This window comes from Pan paniscus, chromosome 3 (genome assembly GCF_029289425.2).
Source record: "Pan paniscus chromosome 3, NHGRI_mPanPan1-v2.0_pri, whole genome shotgun sequence".
NCBI lineage: Eukaryota > Metazoa > Chordata > Mammalia > Primates > Hominidae > Pan > Pan paniscus.
This window is the reverse complement of record NC_073252.2, coordinates 107,779,252-107,799,631: the sequence shown is the minus strand read 5'-3', so window position 1 is coordinate 107,799,631 and position 20,380 is coordinate 107,779,252. Positions and strand designations below refer to the sequence as shown.

The following is a 20,380-nucleotide window of genomic DNA, read 5'->3' as shown; positions in this document are numbered from 1 at the left end:
TGTCTTTGTTGCAGGATAAGTTACTAAGACAGTGATTTCTGAAATATTTTATGCATACAATGAACAGTAAATGGTTTGAGTAAAAACCCTTCTTTGATTTCGTACTCTAATGACATCAAGACTTGAACCACAGGCACATGTAGAAGTTACCAAATTAGATTTTTTATCTCCCAAATAAGAGTATGAGATGAGTTCCTTATACTTATTTCTTAAGTATTCATTATACTTATTTTAATATATTAGAAGTGGTGCCTTAACACATTTTAATTTTTTTCCCACTCTAAGGTTGCTTACTTTTAAAATTACAGGGTCCAGAGGAATTACAAAAGATAAAGCCACCGTTTCATCAAATCTGAAAGCATTGTCAAAGTAAATTTTTTACAATAGCCAACCACCCAAGGAGGAGCTAAGTTAAATCCAACATTGAGCACCCCATGGCACCTTGTTGGCACACTGTTTGGCTGCTATTTTTGGGGTAGGACAACATGCTGTCCCCAGGAAACACCATAATCTAGAGACCCTCATCGTTCTGTGAATTTCTGCATGATTCTGTCCCTGAATTAGCTCTACCTATGAAAGCCAGATTTGAAAAATCCAGGAGAAGCCGGGTGCCGTGGCTCATGCCCGTAATCCTGCCTGTAAAATACCACCCAGTGTGCCAATTGAAATATATATAATTTTTAAATATTTATATATGTATTAGATATATATTTATATATATATTTAAATTTATATATATATATATATATATATTTTAAAGAGTGTCTGTCACCCAGACTGGAGTGCAGTGGCACAATCAGCTGACTGCAGCCTCAAACTTGGGCTCAAACAATCCTGCCATCTTAGTGTCCTGAGTTGCTGGGAATACAGGCATGTGCCACCACTCTTGGCTAATTTAAAAAAAATTTGTAGAGACAGGGTCTTGCATTGTTGCCTAGGCAGGAGAATCGCTTGAACCCGGGCGGCAGAGGTTGCGGTGAGCTGAGATCATGCCATTGCACTCCAGCCTGGGCAACAACAGCTAAACTGTCTCAAAATTTCCCCAGTGCGAGTTACTTTGTAGGACTTGCAGTAACTTATTTTAAATGCTCTTTGTATACGAGACTTGGGCCAAAGTAAACTGGAGGTAACTCCTGGATTTTTTGTTGCCTAGGCTGGTCTCAAAACTCCTGGCCTCAAGCAATCCTCCCACCTTGGCCTCCCAAAGTGCTGGGTTTACAGGCATGAGCCACTGTGGCTGATACATGTACTTCTAATTTTTCGTTTTTCTTTTTTTCCCCCTCTAGTCTCTAGTTACATACCATAAGTGGATATTTTGACCTCCCATGAATCACAAATGTTCTTAATGGCATCTCGAATGATGAATCCTTTCCAGAAGATTTTCAATTTACTTTGCTCAGAACTATCAGAGGAATCACGATGACAGCTATAGCTTTATGAAATGTATTTTGTAAATAAGACTTGAAAGTCAAAATTTCTCCTTGATCCCTGGGCTTCAGAATGGATGTTGTGTTAGCAAGCATGATAACACCATCAGTCTCTGTACATCTCTATCAGAACTCTTGGATGACCAGGTGTATTGTCAATGAGGAGTAATATTTTGAAAGGAACCTTTTTTCTGAGCACTAGAGCTCAACAGTGGGCTTTAAATATTCTGTAAGCCATGCTGTAAATAGATGTGCTGTCATTAACTAGGCTTTGTTGGTCCATTTATAGATCATATTTAGCATAATTGTTAAGGGCACTAAGATTTTCAGAACGGTAAAGGAATGTTGGCTTTAAAGTCATCAGTTGTATTAGCCCCTAACAAGAGCATCAGCCTGTTCTTTGAAGCTTTGAAGACAGGCATTGACTTCTCTCTAGCTATGAAAGTCTTAGATGGAATCTTCTTCCAATAGAAGGCCGTTTCATATACATTTAAGATCTGTTGTTTTGGCTGGGCACGGTGGCTCACACCTGTAATCCCAGCACTTTGGGACACCGAGGCGGGCAGATTGCTCAAGGTCAGGAGTTCAAGACCAGCCTGGCCAAACATGGTGAAACTCTGTCTCTACTAAAAATATAAAATTAACCTGGACATGGTGGCACATCCTGTAATCCCAGTTACTTGGGAGGCTGAGGCAGGAGAATCGTTTGAACCCAGGAGGCGGAGGTTGCACAAGATCGCACCACTGTACTCCAGCCTTGGTGACAGAGCAAGACTGTCTCAAAAACAAAAGATTGTTGTTTAGTGTAGCTGCCTTTATCAATGATTTTAGCTAGATCTGGATAACCTGATGCAGCTTCTACGTTAGCACCTGCTGCTTCACCTTGCACTTTTATGTCATGAAGATAGCTTCTTTCCTTAAACCTCAGGAACCATCCTCTCTGCTAGCTTCCAGCTTTTCTTTTGCAATTCCCTCACCTCTCTCAGCCTCCATAGAATTGAAGAGTTAGGGCCTTGCTCTGGATTAGGCTTTGGCTTAAGGGAATGTTGTGGCTGTTTTTATCTTCTATCCAGACCAACTAGAACTTTCTCCATATCAGCAATAAGGCTGTTTAGCTTTATTGTCTTTTGTGTGTTTACTGGAGTAGCATTTTTAATTTCCTTCAAAATTTTTTCCTTTGCATTCATGACTTGGCTTTTCTCCTTTGCACTCACAACTTGGCTAACTGGAGCAAGAAGCCTAGCTTTCTGCCTACCAACATTACTTCCTCACTAACTTAATCATGTTTGCTTTTGATTTAAAGTGACAGACTCTTCCTTTCATTTGGACACTTAGAGGCCTTTGTAGGATTATTAGTTGGCCTAATTTCAAAATTGTGTTTCCAGGAATAGGGAGACCCCAGGAGGGGGAGAGAGAAGGGAAAGTTCGGTGGAACAGTCCAAACACATACAGGGCTTATGGATTAATTTCCCCTTCCTTTATGAGCGCGGTTCATGGTGCCCCAAAACAATTGCAATAATATTAAAGATTACTGATCACAGATCACAATAGCAGACATAATAACAATGAAAAATTTTGAAATATTGCGAGAGTACCAAAATGTGACACAGAGACACAAAGCGAGCCAATGTTGAAATACAGGCAGTATCTGCTAAGCGGTATAAAACAATCTATACCTGTACCTCTAGAAAGTAAGGAAGAGCAAATGTTTGGGGCAGCTGGGATTAAATGAGGCCGAGCTCACACAAGTGATGTGAAATTGCCTCGGGCTAGGCGGTCTGTGTGTCACCCCGGGTGGCAACTGGCATGTCCCCAGGGCACGGTTAGTCCCAGCGGGCCTGGAGGCGAAGACCGCGTACCTCTCCCTGCCCCCGCGCTCTTGGCCCCCGCCGGCTCCGGAGCGACTGGGAGGAGCTTTAACTCTGGGAAGGACCAGCCCGATCCACGGGAGCCCGGGCGGCGCGCAATCAGAACCAACTGGCCCCACGCTCGGGGGCAGGGGGCGGGGCCGCCGAGGAAGGGCCGAGGGCGGGGCCGGGCCCGGGAGCCTGTGGCTTCAAGAAGCGGAGGTTGGGGAGTCTGGCTGCGCGCTTGGCTGCAATGAGCTCGGCCTCGGGGCTCCGCAGGGGGCACCCGGCAGGTAGGCAGGGGGCATCGACTGGGCACCGAGCGGGTCTGCGTCTTGCTCCGGCTGGAGGGGAAACGCGGGTTAGCTGACCGGGCGCGCGGACCGGAGCGGGGCCGCGGGTTCCTTCGGCTTTGCAGGGCGGCCTGGAGAAGTTGCACTCTTGGATTGAAGCGCTCAGGGCGGGTGGGGACGGCTTCGCGCTTCAGTCTAAGAAACACTCGGGGACCTGGCTGCCGCCTCCTGGCGGTCCCGAGTAGCGGCGCCGGCGCCGGGGCGTGCCCCTGCCGCCTTTGTCCTCTGGGGCGATGAGCGCTTTCGGGGCGTCCCGGCTGTTTAAACCTTAAAAGGCTGTCCCCACGCGGGCCTGGCGTTTCCCCACACCTGGCCGTTTGAAATGTTGACTTTTGGGGGTTGGATCTTTTGTTTGCTCACTTCGAAAAGTGAAAAGGAGGGGTTGTTCCGCCGAATCATAATAAAAACATAACAGGCCCGCGGGGTGCCCGGGCCAAGACCCTGGGTCCGCCCGGGCTTCAGCTGGAGGCGGCCAGTTCCTGGCGGCCAGCACACACCGGTCTCTCTCTTCTTCATCCAGGAAACCTGCTGCTGTCTGTCGGTTTGAGCCAAAACCACAATAACTTTATTCTGCAAAGTAATCAACTGTTAAGAGCGTACGTTCTGTCACTTATTACTGGTAAAGTTTAGAAACTTCAAGCCTGGCCAGAGTAAAACAAACAAAAAGGTCGAAACGCCTGCAGTTGGCCGGCCGTGGTGGCTCACGCCTGTAATCCCAACACTTTGGGGGGCCGAGGCGGGCGGATCACCAGAGGTCGGGAGTTCTGGACCAGCCTAACTAACACGGTGAAACCCCGTCTCTACTAAAAATACAAAAAAATTAGCCAGGCGTGGGCGCAAGCTACTGGGGAGGCTGAGACAGGAGAATCGTTTGAACCCGGGAGGTGGAGGTTGCAGTGAGCCGAGATCGCCCCACTGCACTCCAACCTCGGCGACAGAGTGAGACTTCGAATCAAGAAGAAAAAAAAAAGAAAGAAAGAAACGCCTGCAGTTGGTTAGAGTGCCTTTGTTTAAGAACTTTTTATATTTTGCTGTACAAAGGAAGTGGTGCTCCAGAGGCAAGCTGTAAAAGTCACATGGTCGTAGAGGAAGTAGATAGGTAGCCTTGTCCTGGAGGCACAGTGCAGGGTCCAGTTGCAGTCTCTAGGGGCGGGAAGCCGGGGCTTTCCTTCACTCACCTGCTCCCTTCCTCTTCTTTCTCCACCGCACTCCCCAGTGCATGTTCTAGGCCTGATGGAGGTTACTCTACATAGGGTTATTAAATACATTGTTGATGGAGCCGATGGGTAGATTTTCATAGAGAGTGCAGTGAATGAAGACGATGACAGTAGAATGACCGAAGTCGTTTGGGAAGTTGAACAAAGTTTAGAAAGGTAGCCGGTCTCGGGTGGGAGGGGCTGCGTGGGGATGGGCCTACAGAGACTTTGGACTCTAGGTGGGCTGGCTTTCAATCCCAACTCCACTTTGCCGACCTTGGCACGCCTGGCCCACTTTCTCTGTCCCTGTTCCTGAGCTGTGGAGCTGTGAGATAAGGTATCTAAGGCGCCAGGCCATCAACAAATGGTAGCTGGCAGGATTATCTGGAGGGACTATCAAATTAGAGTGAGGTGAAAAAAGGAATGATTAGTTTTGTAAAACCTAAGCTGATTTAAGGAACAAGGAGGTGGCAGTTACATTATCCTGCAAAGGAAGAGAAGTGAAAAGAGGGCCAGACACAGTGGTGGGCGCCTGTAGTCCCAGCTACTGGGGAGACTGAGGCAGGAGAATCGCTTGAAACCGGGAGGCAGAGGTTGCAGTGAGCCAAGATTGTGCCACTGCACTGCAGCCTGGACGACAGAGGGAGGCTCTGTCTCAAAAAAAAAAGTGAAAAGAGGTCAAGAATCAGGTTTAAAGAAGGGCACATTTTTGATAAGTAGATTCCAGATGAAAAGGAATTTCTATATCTGTTACAGAGGGTAGCTCCTTCATTAAAATTTATTTTCTCCATATCAATAAAGCTATTTCTTACTTTATCCAGGTTTTTAAATGTTAATGCAGGCCGGGTGCGGTGGCTTATGCTTGTAATCCCAGCACTTCCAGGAGGCTGAGGCAGGTGGATCACTTGAGGCCAGGGGTTCAAGACCAGCCAGGACAACATAGCAAAACCCCGTCTCTACTGAAAATACAAAAAAAAAATTAGCTGGGTGTGGTGGCGCATGCCTGTAATCCCAGCTACTCAGGAGGCTGAGGCGGGAGAATCGCTTGGACCCGGAGGCAGAGGTTGTGGTGAGCTGAGATCACGCCACTGCACTCCAGCCTGGGCGACAGAGCAAGACTCCATCCCAAAAAAATAGTAATAAAAAATAAATATTAATGCGGCATAATGATACTTAAGTGCCCCCTTCTGGAAAGCTTGTCTGCTTGGGATACACAGCTCAAGGTGGTCATGATGTGTTATTTTCTCTGCAATCTGTGGGTAAAGTTTATCAACTCCAGAAAAGTATTGGAACTTAGGTCCTGGCATCTGTCTCCATAGCTTTTTGTTCTGATTCAGTGTTTGCTAGAGTGGCCACTGGACCTGGTCATTAACTGGTACTGCAGGATTCAGGGTGCACTTTGTGAGAGTGAAGGTAAGTTACAGCTGGCCAGCATCAGAACTGGGATGTCCAGAGCCTAGGTTTTTTTCTACATCCGTAGCATTAACAAACAACAACAACAACAAAAAAACTTAAAAAAAAAAATCCCTCACTGAGGTTGCCAAATCTGTTAACTTTGAAACTGAATGTATTAAGAGATGGGGTCTAGCTCTGTTACCCAGGCTGGAGTATGGTGGCTATTCACAGGGGCAGTCATAGCACACTATATCCTAGAACTCTTGGGCTCAAGAGATCCTCCTGCCTTGGCCTTCCAAGTAACCGGGACTATAGGCTTGCCACTATGCCCGGCCAGAATGTCATTTTAAACAGATTTTCTTGAGCAGCTACTTAATACTAGTTAGCCATTCCTAAACCTGTAGGTCTTGACTAATGTGAGGGCATATTTGAGACAACCCAAACTCACATCTTAAGTTATTAATTTTAATGTGTCAGCTAACAACTGGGAAGCTAATTCTTTGGGAATATGAGAAACAAGAGTTTTAAAGACCCAAGCAAGAATACATCTCCAGTGTTTTCACCCTGAGGGATATGAGTTAGTTTGCTGAGCAGCCATTTGGCACAGCTTCCATGAGTTAGGTTGTGAGCCGCCTTCGGCTCAGCAGTCAGTACGGAGCAGAAGCCACAGGAGGTGAGCCGCTGGCCTGCTGCCACCGAGGAAGACACTGAGACACTGAGTGCTTTCCAAGTTGTGCAGAATTTTGGCAGGTGAGGAGGATGGTTGTGACATATGGATTTAATTTTCTTGAAGTTATTGTTTCTTTATACTCTAACTGGTTAAAAGATAAGCAGGTGAGGTTATCAAAAGGCAGTAGATCCCGACAGCTTTTGAAAATGGGAAGAGTGAAATCCCTGTGCTGTCTTCATAGAGCAGTGTGTGGAGTAGGAAGTACCTGGTTACTGTGCTCACCTAGGGCAAAGGTCGGACTAAACAGCTTTCTTATCTGCCATGCAGCGGGGAGGACCAGTTGGAGAGGTTGCTTTTGGCTCTCACACCTTAGTGTAAAAATCACTTTGTGAAAAATGCAGCTGTCACCTCCTTCCTCCAAGATTCTGATTCTGCCTCAGTTAGGATCCAGGAATCTGCATTTTAACATGCACACCAGGAATTCTGATGCCCAAGGTTGAGCAAAACTGACTTAGGGCGTAGGGACAGAGGATGCCTTAGTGTGGGGTCTTAGTTGGGTTTCATTGCTTGGGGCAGTTCCAGGAGGAATAGGCTAAAAGGGACTTGAACTGAATTCCCCACCTTGTATTTTTTTTTGAGGAGAAGTGAGGTTAGATCAATCAGGTGATGGGGGCTAGTAATGGGGAGATCTCTAAGGAGAGGGGAACCAACCCTTTTGGCTAGGAGATGATGGGTAAGAGTCCGTGCTTTAGGGTCATTCTTCCTCAACTGAAGGGTGCATCTTGCTATACTGCTAATATTTCGGTTTATTCATTGCTGTCTCCCCTCTAAGCTGTTGAGCTATCAGGTAAAAACAGATGCATGAGTGGATGGGGCCTTTATTGTAGAAGATGCCACACTTTTTGCACTGTCCAGTGTAGAAGCCACTGGCCAATTAATTTAAATTGAAAATAAAATCGAGTTCCTCAGTTGCATTAGCTGCATTTAAATGCTCAGTAGACACATGTGCCCAGTGGCTACCTTATGAGACAGTGCAAATACGGAACAATTCCACCATCACAGACACTTCCATGACATAGCACTGCTCTAGAGAGTAGAGAGGAATTCAGTGGAAGGCTGTCCAGGGAGCAGGGAGTCCAGTTGAGAATGGAGAGCAGAGGGCTCCCCTTACAGGGTTGGAAATGCAGATGTGTCATGCAGGAGATCCAAGGTCCAAGTCTTTGCCCTTGCCCTGCCCTTCCTCCACCCAAACTTCTACCTCTTCCAGGCCTACACCACTGCTAATCCAGCATTAACCACAAACTATATTTCAGTTTTCCAGTAGGACTTAATTCTTTGTTTCAGAAAACGTGCAAAAACATTTTCTGCATAACAAAGCAACTTCATATTTCAACTCCGTAATCACAGAACTGTTACTCTAGGCATATTTTGCAGTGAACGCATTTGTGTAATATTTTCTCCATTTCTGTTTATAAGATTGTTATTTTGCAGGTCGAGTTGGGGGTGAGAAAGCATAGAGCTGTTAATTTATAGTTTGTTTATTAGTAAGCAGTTTCCCTTCATTTCCTTTTCTTCACATACTTTGGCTTTTAAGCTAACCAAAACAGAAGGGTCTTACAGTTTGGGAGTCAGAAGGGGGATGGGAGTTCCTACTATATTTTACTACCATAAGTCAAAAATAATTAACAAAAATCAACTTTTTTTGATAGGTGGGGAAGAAAACATGACAGAAACAGATGTCTTCTATAAAAGGTAAAGCTGTGCTCTTTTCTAATAAAGGCCTCTTCCTTTGATGGTCATGATCAGCCTACAGAAATCAAAGCAAGAATGGGTCCTGGGAGCTAGGAAGTAAAACTGAGTAGGCCAAGTTTTAGCCTTTGGGGAGCTCATTTGTAGATAGGCAGGTCGTGCTGCCCCTGGTTGTCGAGGGACCTGGAGTGATGTTCAGAATGCATATTAATTGGCATGGCATGAGCCTAGAGCTAGAGCTTGGTTCTGAGCCTCGTGGTTATTCTTGGTTGCTGGATCCTGGGGGCCAGGGGAAAGACATGAAGGCAGTGGGTTAGGGATGTGTCAGGATGGCACATGGCTGCTCTTTACCAATTGGCAGAGAGATATTTCAGGACTTTCCTTATTAGCATGGCCTTTCCTGGAGCACACCAGTGGAACATCAGCCTGGCAAGGAGGAAGCTCAGATCTCTATCTACATGTTGACCTAGAACTTGGAGGGGCTTATTATTTAATGTGACTTGAAGTGATTGTTTTTCAACTTTTCATTAACAGAGAAATGTTTGATCCGGCAGAAAAGTACAAAATGGACCACAGGAGGAGAGGAATTGCTTTAATCTTCAATCATGAGAGGTTCTTTTGGCACTTAACACTGCCAGAAAGGCGGGGCACCTGTGCAGATAGAGACAATCTTACCCGCAGGTAGTAGATTTATCTACCTATCAAGATGAGGCAGTTAAGTGATAAAATTACTTTTGGCCAGGTGTGGTGATTCATGCTGGTAATCCCAGCACTTTGGGAAGCCAAGGTGGGAGGATCACTTAAGGCAAGGAGTTTGAGACAAGTCTGGGCAACAGAGTGAGACCTGGTCTCTACAAAAAATAAAAATCAATTAGCTGGGCATGGTGGCGGTAGTCCCAGCTACTCTGGAGGCTGAAGGGGGAGGATTGCTTGATCCCAGGAGTTCAAGGCTGCACGGAGCTGTGATCATGCCACTGCACTCCAGGCTGGGCAACAGAGTGAGACCTTGTCTCTAAAATAAAAAATAAAATAATTTTTTTCCATGTTTCCAAAAGAAAAGTTAAAAAAAATTAAAAAAATTCCAGACTTCTAGATGTAGGGAAAAAAAGTTACTTATCATAACTTGTCAACACTAATGAGGTAACAACAGATCAAGAGTGTTGGAGGATGGGCCTTGCTTTGATGCAGCCTCCCTTAAGAACTTGCCTGAGTTGGCCGGGCATGGTGGCTCACTCCTGTAATCCCAGCACTTTGGGAGGCTGAGGCAGGCGGATCATGAGGTCAGGAGATCGAGACCATCCTGGCTAACATGGTGAAACCCTGTCTCTCCTAAAAAATACAAAAAATTAGCCGGGCGTGGTGGCGGGCGCCTGTAGTCCCAGCTACTCGGGAGGCTGAGGCAGGAGAATGGCTTGAACCCAGGAGGCGGAGCTTGCAGTGAGCCAAGATTGAGCCACTGCACTCCAGCCTGGGCGACAGAGAGCCTCTGTCTCAAAAAAAACAAAACAAAACAAAAAACTTGCCTGAGTTATTTTCCTTACTCTGTTCTATTAAATGTTGACAGGCTTTTGCATTTGTACTAACATTTGCATAGTAGACAACAACACTCTAAATTGAATCGGCTGTCATTATGATTAAATCCTTTCCGACCATGGTGAATGAAGGGAAAACCACCATTGTTATATTTCATTTCTTTTCTCCTAAAGAAAGCAAATTTATGTGTCATTAAAATGTGTATAGATTCTTCCAAAGTAAGGGTATTTGACAACTTTGAAAAGTTTATAGGCTAACATTTCATTTAATATATCACTAGGTTTTCAGATCTAGGATTTGAAGTGAAATGCTTTAATGATCTTAAAGCAGAAGAACTACTGCTCAAAATTCATGAGGGTAGGTAGTTTTGCTATCATATAGTTCATCTTCCTCTAATGAAACCGAGTCCTTTATCCTATCTGTAAAGACAGGTATAAGTAATTACTTGTGTGACAAAAAAAGTATTAATTTAGCACAGGTTACAGGTTTTGGGTATGCTGCTGTGTTTCCATTACCCAGCACAGTTAGAGACCCTTGCAAATAATTATGCCTCTAAAGTTTATATTTAGCATACCACTAGTTACAGTCTATTGTAGAAATGAATGAAATGACCCCTTCAATTGGCAGTAAAAGCCTAAAATGCAAGTACTACAGGTGCTGGGCAGTCAACAGGCTCATTTTCTCATTGACTCCTTTCATGCCTCGTTTTCTCACTGGTTTCCAAATAGTGTTGGTTTACATACATTACCTCCTTTAATTCTCACAGCGTCAATATGGGGTAGGTATTCTAATTATAACAACCTATATTATAATCATCACTGCATGCCAACCATTATATTTGCATAATTACTTTAAACTTTCTTCAGAGCTCTTCTTTAAACTGCACATCATTCTAACTTTGGCTGCTTTTACCAGCTTTTCTACTTTGCTCAGAAGCTTTGGAGGACATCAGTCTCATGTCACCGCACCTGGCTTTGAGTACTCTTTTGGAAGCTCTAAGTGCTATAATCTTTTTGTTTTTTTTTTTTTTTGAGATGGAGTCTCGCTGTCCCCCCCAGGCTGGAGTGCAGTGGCGTGATCTCAGCTCACTGCAGCCTCCACCTCCTGGGTTCAAGCAATTCTCCTGTCTCAGCTTCCCAAGTAGCTCGCCCCCATGCCCAGCTAATTTTTGTATTTTTAGTAGAGATGGGGTTTCACCATGTTGGCCAGGCTGGTCTTGAACTCTGGCCTCAAGTGATCCACCTGCCTCGGCCTCCCAAAATGCTGGGATTCCAGGCGTGAGCCACTGCGCCTGGCCCTAAGTGCTGTATTCCTATAGTGAAAGTGCAGCAATGCGTGGGGAGCTGTTGAGCAGCAGTTTCTGGGTCTTTCCACTCTGCTCTAAGGTCTCTGCTGATACAAGGAAATTTTTAGTTTATTGCCAAAATAACTTGGATCTTAAGTGAGATTCCCTATCATAATCCCTTCATGTTTTCCACATCATTCTGTGTTTTAGAAAGGCTAATGAAATTTGGTCAAACTCTATTACTCTGAACTTTAATAAATTTGGATTTTTTAAAAAATAAGATACAGTACAGTATATTGTTTGATTAAAGACTAAATTAAGTTGTTTCATCACAGATATTTTACACTTATTAAAGAGTAGGCCGGGCATGGTGGCTCATGCCTGTAATCCCAGCACTTTGGGAGGCCGAGGAGAGGTGGATCACCTGAGGTCAGGAGTTCGAGACTAGCCTGGCTACATGGCAAAACCCCGTCTCTACTAAAAATACAAAAATTAGCTGGATATGGTTTCGAATCTGTAATCCCAGCTACTTGGGAGGCTGAGGCAGGAGAATCGCTTGAACCCGGGAGGTGGAGGTTGCAGTGAGCCAAGATCGTGCCACTGCACTCCAGCCTGGGCACCAAGAATGAAACTCTGTCTCAAAAAAACAAAAAAGACAAAACCACAAATTTTCCTCCTCCCCAATCATGTGGATGTAACTTTATTCTGGTGTTAATAAACTGAATTTTTATGTGTAGATAACAAGCATCATATTTTCATTTCTATATTCTCTTTTGGGTCCTTTATAGCGTCAACTGTTAGCCACGCAGATGCCGATTGCTTTGTGTGTGTCTTCCTGAGCCATGGCGAAGGCAATCACATTTATGCATATGATGCTAAAATAGAAATTCAGACATTAACTGGCTTGTTCAAAGGAGACAAGTGTCACAGCCTGGTTGGAAAACCCAAGATATTTATCATTCAGGTAAGACTGAGTACATTATCATCTTAATTATAAAGTCTGTCATTCTGAACATGTGATAAAGGTCTAAAAGCCAGTTTTGAAAGTAACTTTCTCCAGTAATTGGACAGGCCCTTTTTGAATTCTGGCCAATCATCGTTGCACTTTGAGCTGTTAGTAATAATTCTTTGACACTCTCATTGTCTATATTACAAAATAACAGCATTTGGATTGAGATTTGAAGTGACTCACAAAGTAACCAATGTGCTACTCCCTGTCCGAGCCTGATACCAAGGAGAGCCATTGGAAAGCGTACCTGCTGATTGAAGACTGCCGCACAAGGCAACCTCATCAGACTAGGTTTGCTTCTTTGGGAGGTGGAGAGCATATAAACCAGTGGAAAGAATGGAAAAATAAAGCCTTCTAGTCCTATCCTGTCTCATCCCTTTCACATTGCCCCTTAAACCAAGATTGTTTCCCCGCTGCCAAATTGGTTTTAGGGATAAAAGTATTTTTTACAGGTGTGATGGCTCACACCTGTAATCCCAGCACTTTGAGAGGCCGAGGCAGGCAGATCACCTGAGGAGTTCAAGACCAGCCTGGCAAACATGGTGAAACCCTGTCTCTACTAAAAATACAAAAATTAGCCGGGCATGGTGGCAGGTGCCTGTAATCCCAGCCATTCGGGAAGCTGAGGCACGAGAATTGCTTGAACCTGGGAGGCAGAGGCTGTAGTGAGCCGAGAGCATACCACTGCACTCCAGCCTGGGCGTCAGAGCGAGACTCTGTCTAAAAAAAAAAAAAAATTTTTTTTTGCATGAATATTACTTGGCACATCATTAAGGATTTTTTTTTTTTTTTTTTGAGACAGAGTCTTGCTCTGTCCCCCAGGCTGGAGTGCAATGGTGCAATCTCGGCTCACTGCAACCTCCGCCCCCGGGTTCAATTATTCTCCCACTTCAGCCTCCCGAGTAGCTGGGATTACAGGCACCTGCCATCATGGCTGGCTAATTTTTGTATTTTCATAGAGATGGGGTTTCACCATGTTGGCTAGGGTGGTCTTGAACTCCTGACCTCAGGTGATCTGCCCGCCTTGGCCTCCCAAAGTGTTGGGATTACAGGCGTGAGCCACTGTGCCCGGCCAAAGATTTTGAACTACAAAAGAGAAACCTGACATGCCAGTGTCACAATTCTGTATTTCCATGAATGGCATGGAGGACATGAAATAACATTATGTTAGTCTATTCTTGCATTGCTATAAAGAAATACCTGAGACTGGGTAATTTATAAGGAAGAGAGATTTGATTGGCCTACAGTTCTGCAGGCTGTACAGGAAGCATGGTGCTGGCATCTGCTTCTGGTGAGGCCTTAGGAAGCTTACAATTATGGTGGAAGGTGACAGAGAGCCAGCATATGACTTGTTGGGAGTGGGAGCAAGAGAGTGCCAAGGGAGAGGTCCCAGACTCTCTTAAGTAACCAGATTTCATGTGAACTGAGTGAGAGCTCACTTACACCAAGGCGATGATGCTAAACCATTCATGAGAGATCCTCCCCGATGATCCAGTCACCTTCCACCAGGCCTCACCTCCCACGCTGGGAACCACATTTTAACATGAGATTTGGAGGGGACAAACATTCAAACCATATCAAACATGAAACTGCATTTCGCATCCTACCATAAAGCCTTGTTTTGGGGTGAGGAAGTGGCTGTAAGTGAAGGATGACTGCCTCGTTTCTGGTTTGGACAACTGCATTGGAATGTCTGTGGGACATGGAATTGGTCATACAGGTGTAGAACCTAAGACAGGTGGCCTCGGCTGGAGAAATAAATCAGGAGGTGGTCGTGGAAGCCATGGGATTAGATGAGTTTACTCGTGTTGAATACAGCCTGAAAAAGGAGCATAAAACAAAACCGAGGGACACCCATGAGGAATGGGCTGAAGAGGGAAGATACTGAGGAGGATGGACACCAGGAGAAAAACAAGAAACAAATAATGACATGATTGTTTTGTGAAAAGGGGAGTGGCCAACACTGTCAAACACAAGAGAATTGGAAATAACTAATGAGCTACTGTGGGAAGAAAGCCACAAATGAAATCGTTTGCCAAGTTACTTTCTCTCTCTATGCCTTAGATTCTTGGTAAAAAGAGCACCTGCCTCATGGGGTGGTTGTGTGGGCAAAATCACCTGACTGACTTAATGAATGAAAACCACTTAGAACAGTGCCTGGCATACAGCACGCCCTCAGTAAAGGCTCGCTCTTACTCTTATTGCAATTGACTGGGCAGGTGATGTCATTAGGTTAAAGGTGTTCTATGTTATATTTAGGAAGGACAGTAGAAAAAAGGCCTGAAAATAAGCCTGCTGATACGAAGATTAAAATCTGCCTATAAAAACGGGATAGTAGGGATTTTCTATTTATTTTATGATTTGAAATCATTCAGGACTTTCTTTTGATGCTCATAATTCTTTAACCATTTCAGAACTGATTGATGCATTTATAATGCTACAACAGAATCTTATTGGCTGGCTGTATTCGTGTATAGGGTGACCATAACAAAGTACCACAGACTGTGTGGTTTAAACAGCAGGAATTTATCGTCACAGTCCTGGAGCTGGAAGTCTCAGATGAAGGTGTGGGGAGGATTGGTTTCTTCTGAGGCCTCCCTTTTTGGCTTGTAGGTGGCCATCTTGTCCCTGTGGCTTCATATGGTCTTTCTTCTGTGCATGTCTGTGTCCCAATTTCTTCTTATGAAGACACTAGTCATGTTGGATTTGGGTTCACCCGTATGACCTCATTTTCCTTAATCACCTCTAAAGGCCCTGTCTTCCAATACAGTCAGAGTTGAGGTATTGGGGCTAGGACTTCAACATATGAATTTTTGGGGAACACAATTCAGCTTGTAAAAGTCACTTATGAGAAGAGTTTAATGTTAGCCTCTGAGTGAGTCAGAATTTAATGTTAATTATGAGTCTAAATTTAATGTAAATTCTGAGTGAGTCAGAATTAGTGGGTAAAAATTTGAGACCTCACTTTTTAATGGGCACACAAGGAAGATGGTGCATTAGTAGGTATCTCCTCAGGTCAGGCTGGATGTCATTTTAACTCCTAACAATTTATAGCAGCAGCCAGGCAAGCAAAAGTCAATCTGGAAATACACTGCCTGCCTAAATAGAAACACTTAGGTCAATACTATAGCTTTCTGGGTGTGGTTAATCCGTAAGAAATTTTAAAACCACAAGCTTTTTCCTCTACAGTATACCCTTCTACCAACATAATTTGATGTATACTTGGGGATGCCAATTTTTTCTTAAAACATTAACTAAAAGAAAACCTAAGTAAGGAAACAACTTTGTTGGCTTTTGTGCCCTCCAAACCTGAATGTATTGCTTCTGAACTGCTCAGAATGTGGTTTCTGTTGTATGAAGGGGTACTGGCTTACACATTCACTGCACACATTAAGCACTGGGAAGGAAACAGTAGGCAAAGAGGTGGGTTTTTCCTCCTTGTCTTGTCCTGTAGGCATGTCGGGGAAACCAGCACGATGTGCCAGTCATTCCTTTGGATGTAGTAGATAATCAGACAGAGAAGTTGGACGCCAACATAACTGAGGTGGATGCAGCCTCCGTTTACACGCTGCCTGCTGGAGCTGACTTCCTCATGTGTTACTCTGTTGCAGAAGGTGTGTGGTGTTTAAAACAAACATATAATTGCCTCTCTTGGCTAAGGTCCTGTAAGTTTCACCTTTGATTGGTTTGGGTCAGATCTTTCGGTTGGGACATGGTGATTCCATCCTGAAGCTCACAGACTTAGAATTTCTTTGACCACATGGCACAGAGTGATAAATGAAAGTGTAAAGTACCTTACAGAAAAATCATTCCTGAGAGTTATGTTGAGTAAAGCAACAGTCTAATTAATTATATTAGTATTAGCAGCCTACCATCAGTTACTGAGGGTGGTAGTGCCATTGTGGTAATTGTCATGGAAAGCTTTAATTTTTTTTTTTTGAGACAAGGTCTCAACTCTGTCACTGAGGCTGAAGTGCAATGGCATGATCATGGCTCACTGCAGCCTCAATTTCTCAGGCTCAAGCAATCCTCCCACCTCAGCCCCCCTGTAGCTGGGACTATAGGCATGCACCACCATGCTTGGCTAACTTTTTAATTTTTCTGTAGAGATTGGGTCTTGCTATGTTGCCCAGGCTGGTCTCAAACAATCCTCCAGCCTTGGCCTCCCAAAGTGCTGGGATTACAGGTATGAGCCATTGCATGCGTGCGTGTGTGTGTATTTTTTTTTTATAGTCTCACTCTGTTGCCCAGGCGTGTGTGTGTGTGTGTGTGTGTGTGTGTATTTTTTTTTTTTTTTTATAGTCTCACTCTGTTGCCCAGGCTGGAGTGCAGTGGTCCAATGTCAGCTCACTGCAACCTCTGCCTCCTGGGTTCAAGTGATTCTCCTACCTCAGCCTCCCGAGTAGCTGGGAATACAGGTGCCTGCCACCACGCCCAGCTAATTTTTGTAGTTTTAGTAGAGATGGGGGGTTTCACCATGTTGGCCAGGCTGGTCTCGAACTCCTGACCTCAAGTGATCTGCCTGCCTCAGCCTCCCAAAGTGCTGGGATTATAGGCATGAGCCACCATGCCCAACTGAAAAATATTTTGATAATGGTTCTTTGCTTTTGTAGTAAATAATTTTGACTTCTTTTTAGTAATCTCATGTCTCAATCATTGTTTATCTTGGGAATTTTTTAGGAAATGGAAGAAATTATACAGAATTAACCCCGTGTATATAAAACTATATAGAATTAATCTCTTTTCCCATTTGAAAAGAGTCAAAAAAATTTAAAAGCCATTTATATCATGGACACATCTTAAGACTCTTCTAAGGATTTTTAAGAACTTATACTTCTGTAACTAAAAAGAATACATACAGTAATTGAAAGCCAGAAAACTGCAGCAACATTTTCCTTCTCACTTTTTTAGGATATTATTCTCACCGGGAAACTGTGAACGGCTCATGGTACATTCAAGATTTGTGTGAGATGTTGGGAAAATATGGTTCCTCCTTAGAGTTCACAGAACTCCTCACACTGGTGAACAGGAAAGTTTCTCAGCGCCGAGTGGACTTTTGCAAAGACCCAAGTGCAATTGGAAAGAAGCAGGTTCCCTGTTTTGCCTCAATGCTAACTAAAAAGCTGCATTTCTTTCCAAAATCTAATTAATTAATAGAGGCTATCTAATTTTACACTCTGTATTGAAAATGTCTTTCTCAGCCGGGCGTGGTTACTCACACCTGTAATCCCAGCACTTTGGGAGTCCAAGGTGGGCAGATCACCTGAGGTCGGGAGTTCGAGACCAGCCTGACCAACATGGAGAAGCCCCGTCTCTACTAAAAATACAAAAAAAAATTTAGCTAGGCATGGTGGTGCATGCCTGCAATCCCAGCTACTTGGAAGGCTGAGGCAGGAGAATCACTTGAACCCAGGAGGTGGAGGCTGCGGTGAGCCGAGATTGCACCATTGCACTCCAGCCTGGGCAACGAGTGAAACTCCGTCTCAAAAAAAAGAAAATGTCTTTCTCTTCCTTTTATATAAATATCGTTAGGGTGAAGCATTATGGTCCAATGATTCAAATGTTTTAAAGTTTAATGCCTAGCAGAGAACTGCCTTAAAAAAAAAAAAGTTCATGTTGGCCATGGTGAAAGGGTTTGATATGGAGAAACAAAATCCTCAGGAAATTAGATAAATAAAAATTTACATGCATTTGTATTATTTTTTAATAAACTGCAGGGTTACACAAAAATCTAGCTGATTTAACTTGTATTTTGTCACTTTTTAATAAAAGTTTAGTTTGATGTTTTTAAAGGTTTTTGAAATCCAGGAATTAATTAAATCATCCCTTAATAAAATATTTGAAATTCATATTTTATTACATTTTTCTAACTCACATTCTTGTTCATTTGTGTAATTGATAGATGTTTTTTACTCGGTCATTTAAATGTTTAATATTTCATCTACATATGAATTACCACATTTTGTGTATGACTTTAATTCCTACTTTAAAAAAAATCAGCATTCCAGAATTGTTGTATGGCATTCTGAGGATGAAAATAGAAAACATGATAATTCTTAGCCACTATAGGTTGAACACCTGCAAAATCTGATTCTGTCAGCATCTTCCATGTTAAGTTCCTACAAACAGTCCAACAGTCATCAGACCCATTCACACACAATCACATTAATAGAATAACAGATGTTACTTTCAAGGTTCAATTCTCATTAATATGATATAGAATCTGAATAATACTGTTTTGTTAATAATCTGCCAGAGGCTGAAGAAAGTTAACTGTTTTGGCTTCGATACCTGAAACTTGTGATTTGCAGGTTCAAAAGCAATCGTTTATATACACTGTTTCAGTTGAAGTTCAAAAAGTACCAACTATACTTTATGGTTGGTGGAACATTTATGCCTTTTTGATAAATGATAAAAAGACCTTACTCCCAACTACTGCATATTAAAAAAAGAAGTTAATGACAAGATGATTTCGTGGGAGGTTGAGGCAGGAGGGTTGCTTGAGCCCAGGAGTTTGATTTGGCAAGACCTGGTCTCTGATTTTTTTAAAAGGATGATTCCAAATTAAGTCTAAGAATGAAAGTGAATGCCAAGCACAGACCCTTTCACCTCCACATGGAGAATAAACGTGGGACAAGCTGACAAGGATTTTTAGCTAACAGCAGCCACTGTTGCTTTGATAGACGCATACAAGCCCTTTCTAACATTAGCAAGTCATAAAAATCCAAAAAGTAAAAATCTCAGTTGAGAACTTCAAACAATACTTCTGTTTTACAAGAATTTAATAACAAAGATTAAACAATCAAAATGAACCATGGGACTCAAAAACATCCTAAGTTGCAAAATCAATACGTAATGGAAAATCTGATGACATTTAAAACTCTTAAGATTAATTCTTTTCATTGAGTTCTTCTACTTGCATTTGCAAATAGAGAGAATGACGCGCCTGTTTCAGGGATTCTTTAGCCTGTCATGGGAAAAAGAAAAAGCATGTGATCAGAAAGAAGAGAAACATACCAACATTACTGCTTGAGAGGAATTCTATAAACTTAGCATCTCCTTACAGCAATAAAATGTTTAAACTATTAGTGGCAAATGGCTAAAATATTTCTTTTTTTTTTTTTTTCTTGAGATGGGGTTTCATTCTGTCACCCAGGCAGGAGTGCAGTGGTACCATCTCAGCCCACTGCAACCTCTGCCTCCCTGGTGCAAGTCATTCTCCTGCCTCAGCCTCCCAAGTAGCTAGGACCACAGGTGCCCACCACCATGCCCACCTAATATTTTTTGGTATTTTTTGTAGAGATGGAGTTTTGCCATGTTGCTCTGGCTGGTCTTGAACTCCTGGACTCAAGTGATTTGCCCACCTTGGCTTCCCAAAGTGACGGGATATAAATATTTCAATTTTATATGTGGATCTTTTTAAAAGATGAGTTTAAGTTTACTAATTCATCCTTATGCCTTAAAAAAAAAATACAGTTTATACCCTTTATAATGGTTTTCCAGTTAACATTCTTAAAAAAAAAAACCCTTAACCTACCACTTTTATCTTTTTATCTCCACTTTATTACCTTAAACATAATTAACAAGGTGTTATATTTAAATTTTTTTATTTTACAGATGGGGTCTTGCTCTGTTGCCCAGGCTGGAGTACAGTGGTGTAATCATAGTTCACTGCAGCGTTGAACTCTTGGGTTCAAGGGATCTTCCTGCTTCAGTTTCCCAAGTAGGTAGGGCTACAAGCATGTGCCACCATGTCCAGCTAATTTAAAAACAAATTTTGTAGAGATGAGGTCTCACTATGTTGACTAGACTGGTCTCCAATTTCTGGACTCAAGAGATCCTCCCACCTCAGCCTCCCAAATCACTGGGATCACACTGGGCTTACCTTCTAAATCTCAAATGCACTGTCTTGTAAA

The 20,380-nt window shown here is 43.2% G+C and overlaps 2 protein-coding genes across 9 annotated transcripts in view; one reads left to right on the top strand and one right to left on the bottom strand.

Annotated features, from left to right (window-relative positions):
- The first annotated feature begins 842 nt into the window (after positions 1 to 842).
- On the top strand, positions 843 to 18,313 carry CASP6 (caspase 6). Of its 4 annotated transcripts, none has more exons than XM_003830015.5 (7): positions 843 to 3,567; positions 8,598 to 8,640; positions 9,172 to 9,318; positions 10,451 to 10,527; positions 12,244 to 12,419; positions 15,919 to 16,078; positions 17,376 to 18,313. In XM_003830015.5, exons 1-7 carry the CDS (start codon positions 3,528 to 3,530, stop codon positions 17,612 to 17,614), a joined length of 882 nt encoding a protein of 293 aa, XP_003830063.3. In that variant the 5' UTR covers positions 843 to 3,527; the 3' UTR covers positions 17,615 to 18,313. The 4 variants fall into 4 exon arrangements, with proteins under 4 accessions (XP_003830063.3, XP_008953628.1, XP_008953627.3 ...); XM_008955379.6 differs by lacking the exon at positions 843 to 3,567 and adding an exon at positions 3,586 to 4,223; XM_034958999.3 differs by lacking the exon at positions 843 to 3,567 and adding an exon at positions 4,239 to 6,968.
- Positions 18,303 to 20,380, bottom strand: part of MCUB (mitochondrial calcium uniporter dominant negative subunit beta) — a 129,270-nt gene continuing 127,192 nt past the window's right edge. For 2 of the 5 annotated variants that reach the window (XM_003830014.5, XM_034958998.3), the window contains one exon: positions 18,303 to 19,431. In XM_003830014.5, the coding sequence (XP_003830062.2) occupies positions 19,354 to 19,431 (78 nt within the window). In that variant the 3' untranslated portion in view covers positions 18,303 to 19,353. Of the gene's footprint in view, positions 20,224 to 20,380 lie in introns of all 5 variants that reach the window. The other 3 variants (XM_063603864.1, XM_055111709.2, XM_063603865.1) reach the window with 3 other exon arrangements.

Excerpts from the sequence above, each read along its gene's own strand:
- CASP6 (XM_003830015.5), top strand. The coding sequence starts at position 3,528 with ATGAGCTCGGCCTCGGGGCTCCGCAGGGGGCACCCGGCAG. Across the intron at positions 8,641-9,171 it reads ACAGATGTCTTCTATAAAAG|AGAAATGTTTGATCCGGCAG; the intron begins GTAAAGCTGTGC and ends TTTCATTAACAG. Across the intron at positions 12,420-15,918 it reads CCAAGATATTTATCATTCAG|GCATGTCGGGGAAACCAGCA; the intron begins GTAAGACTGAGT and ends CTTGTCCTGTAG.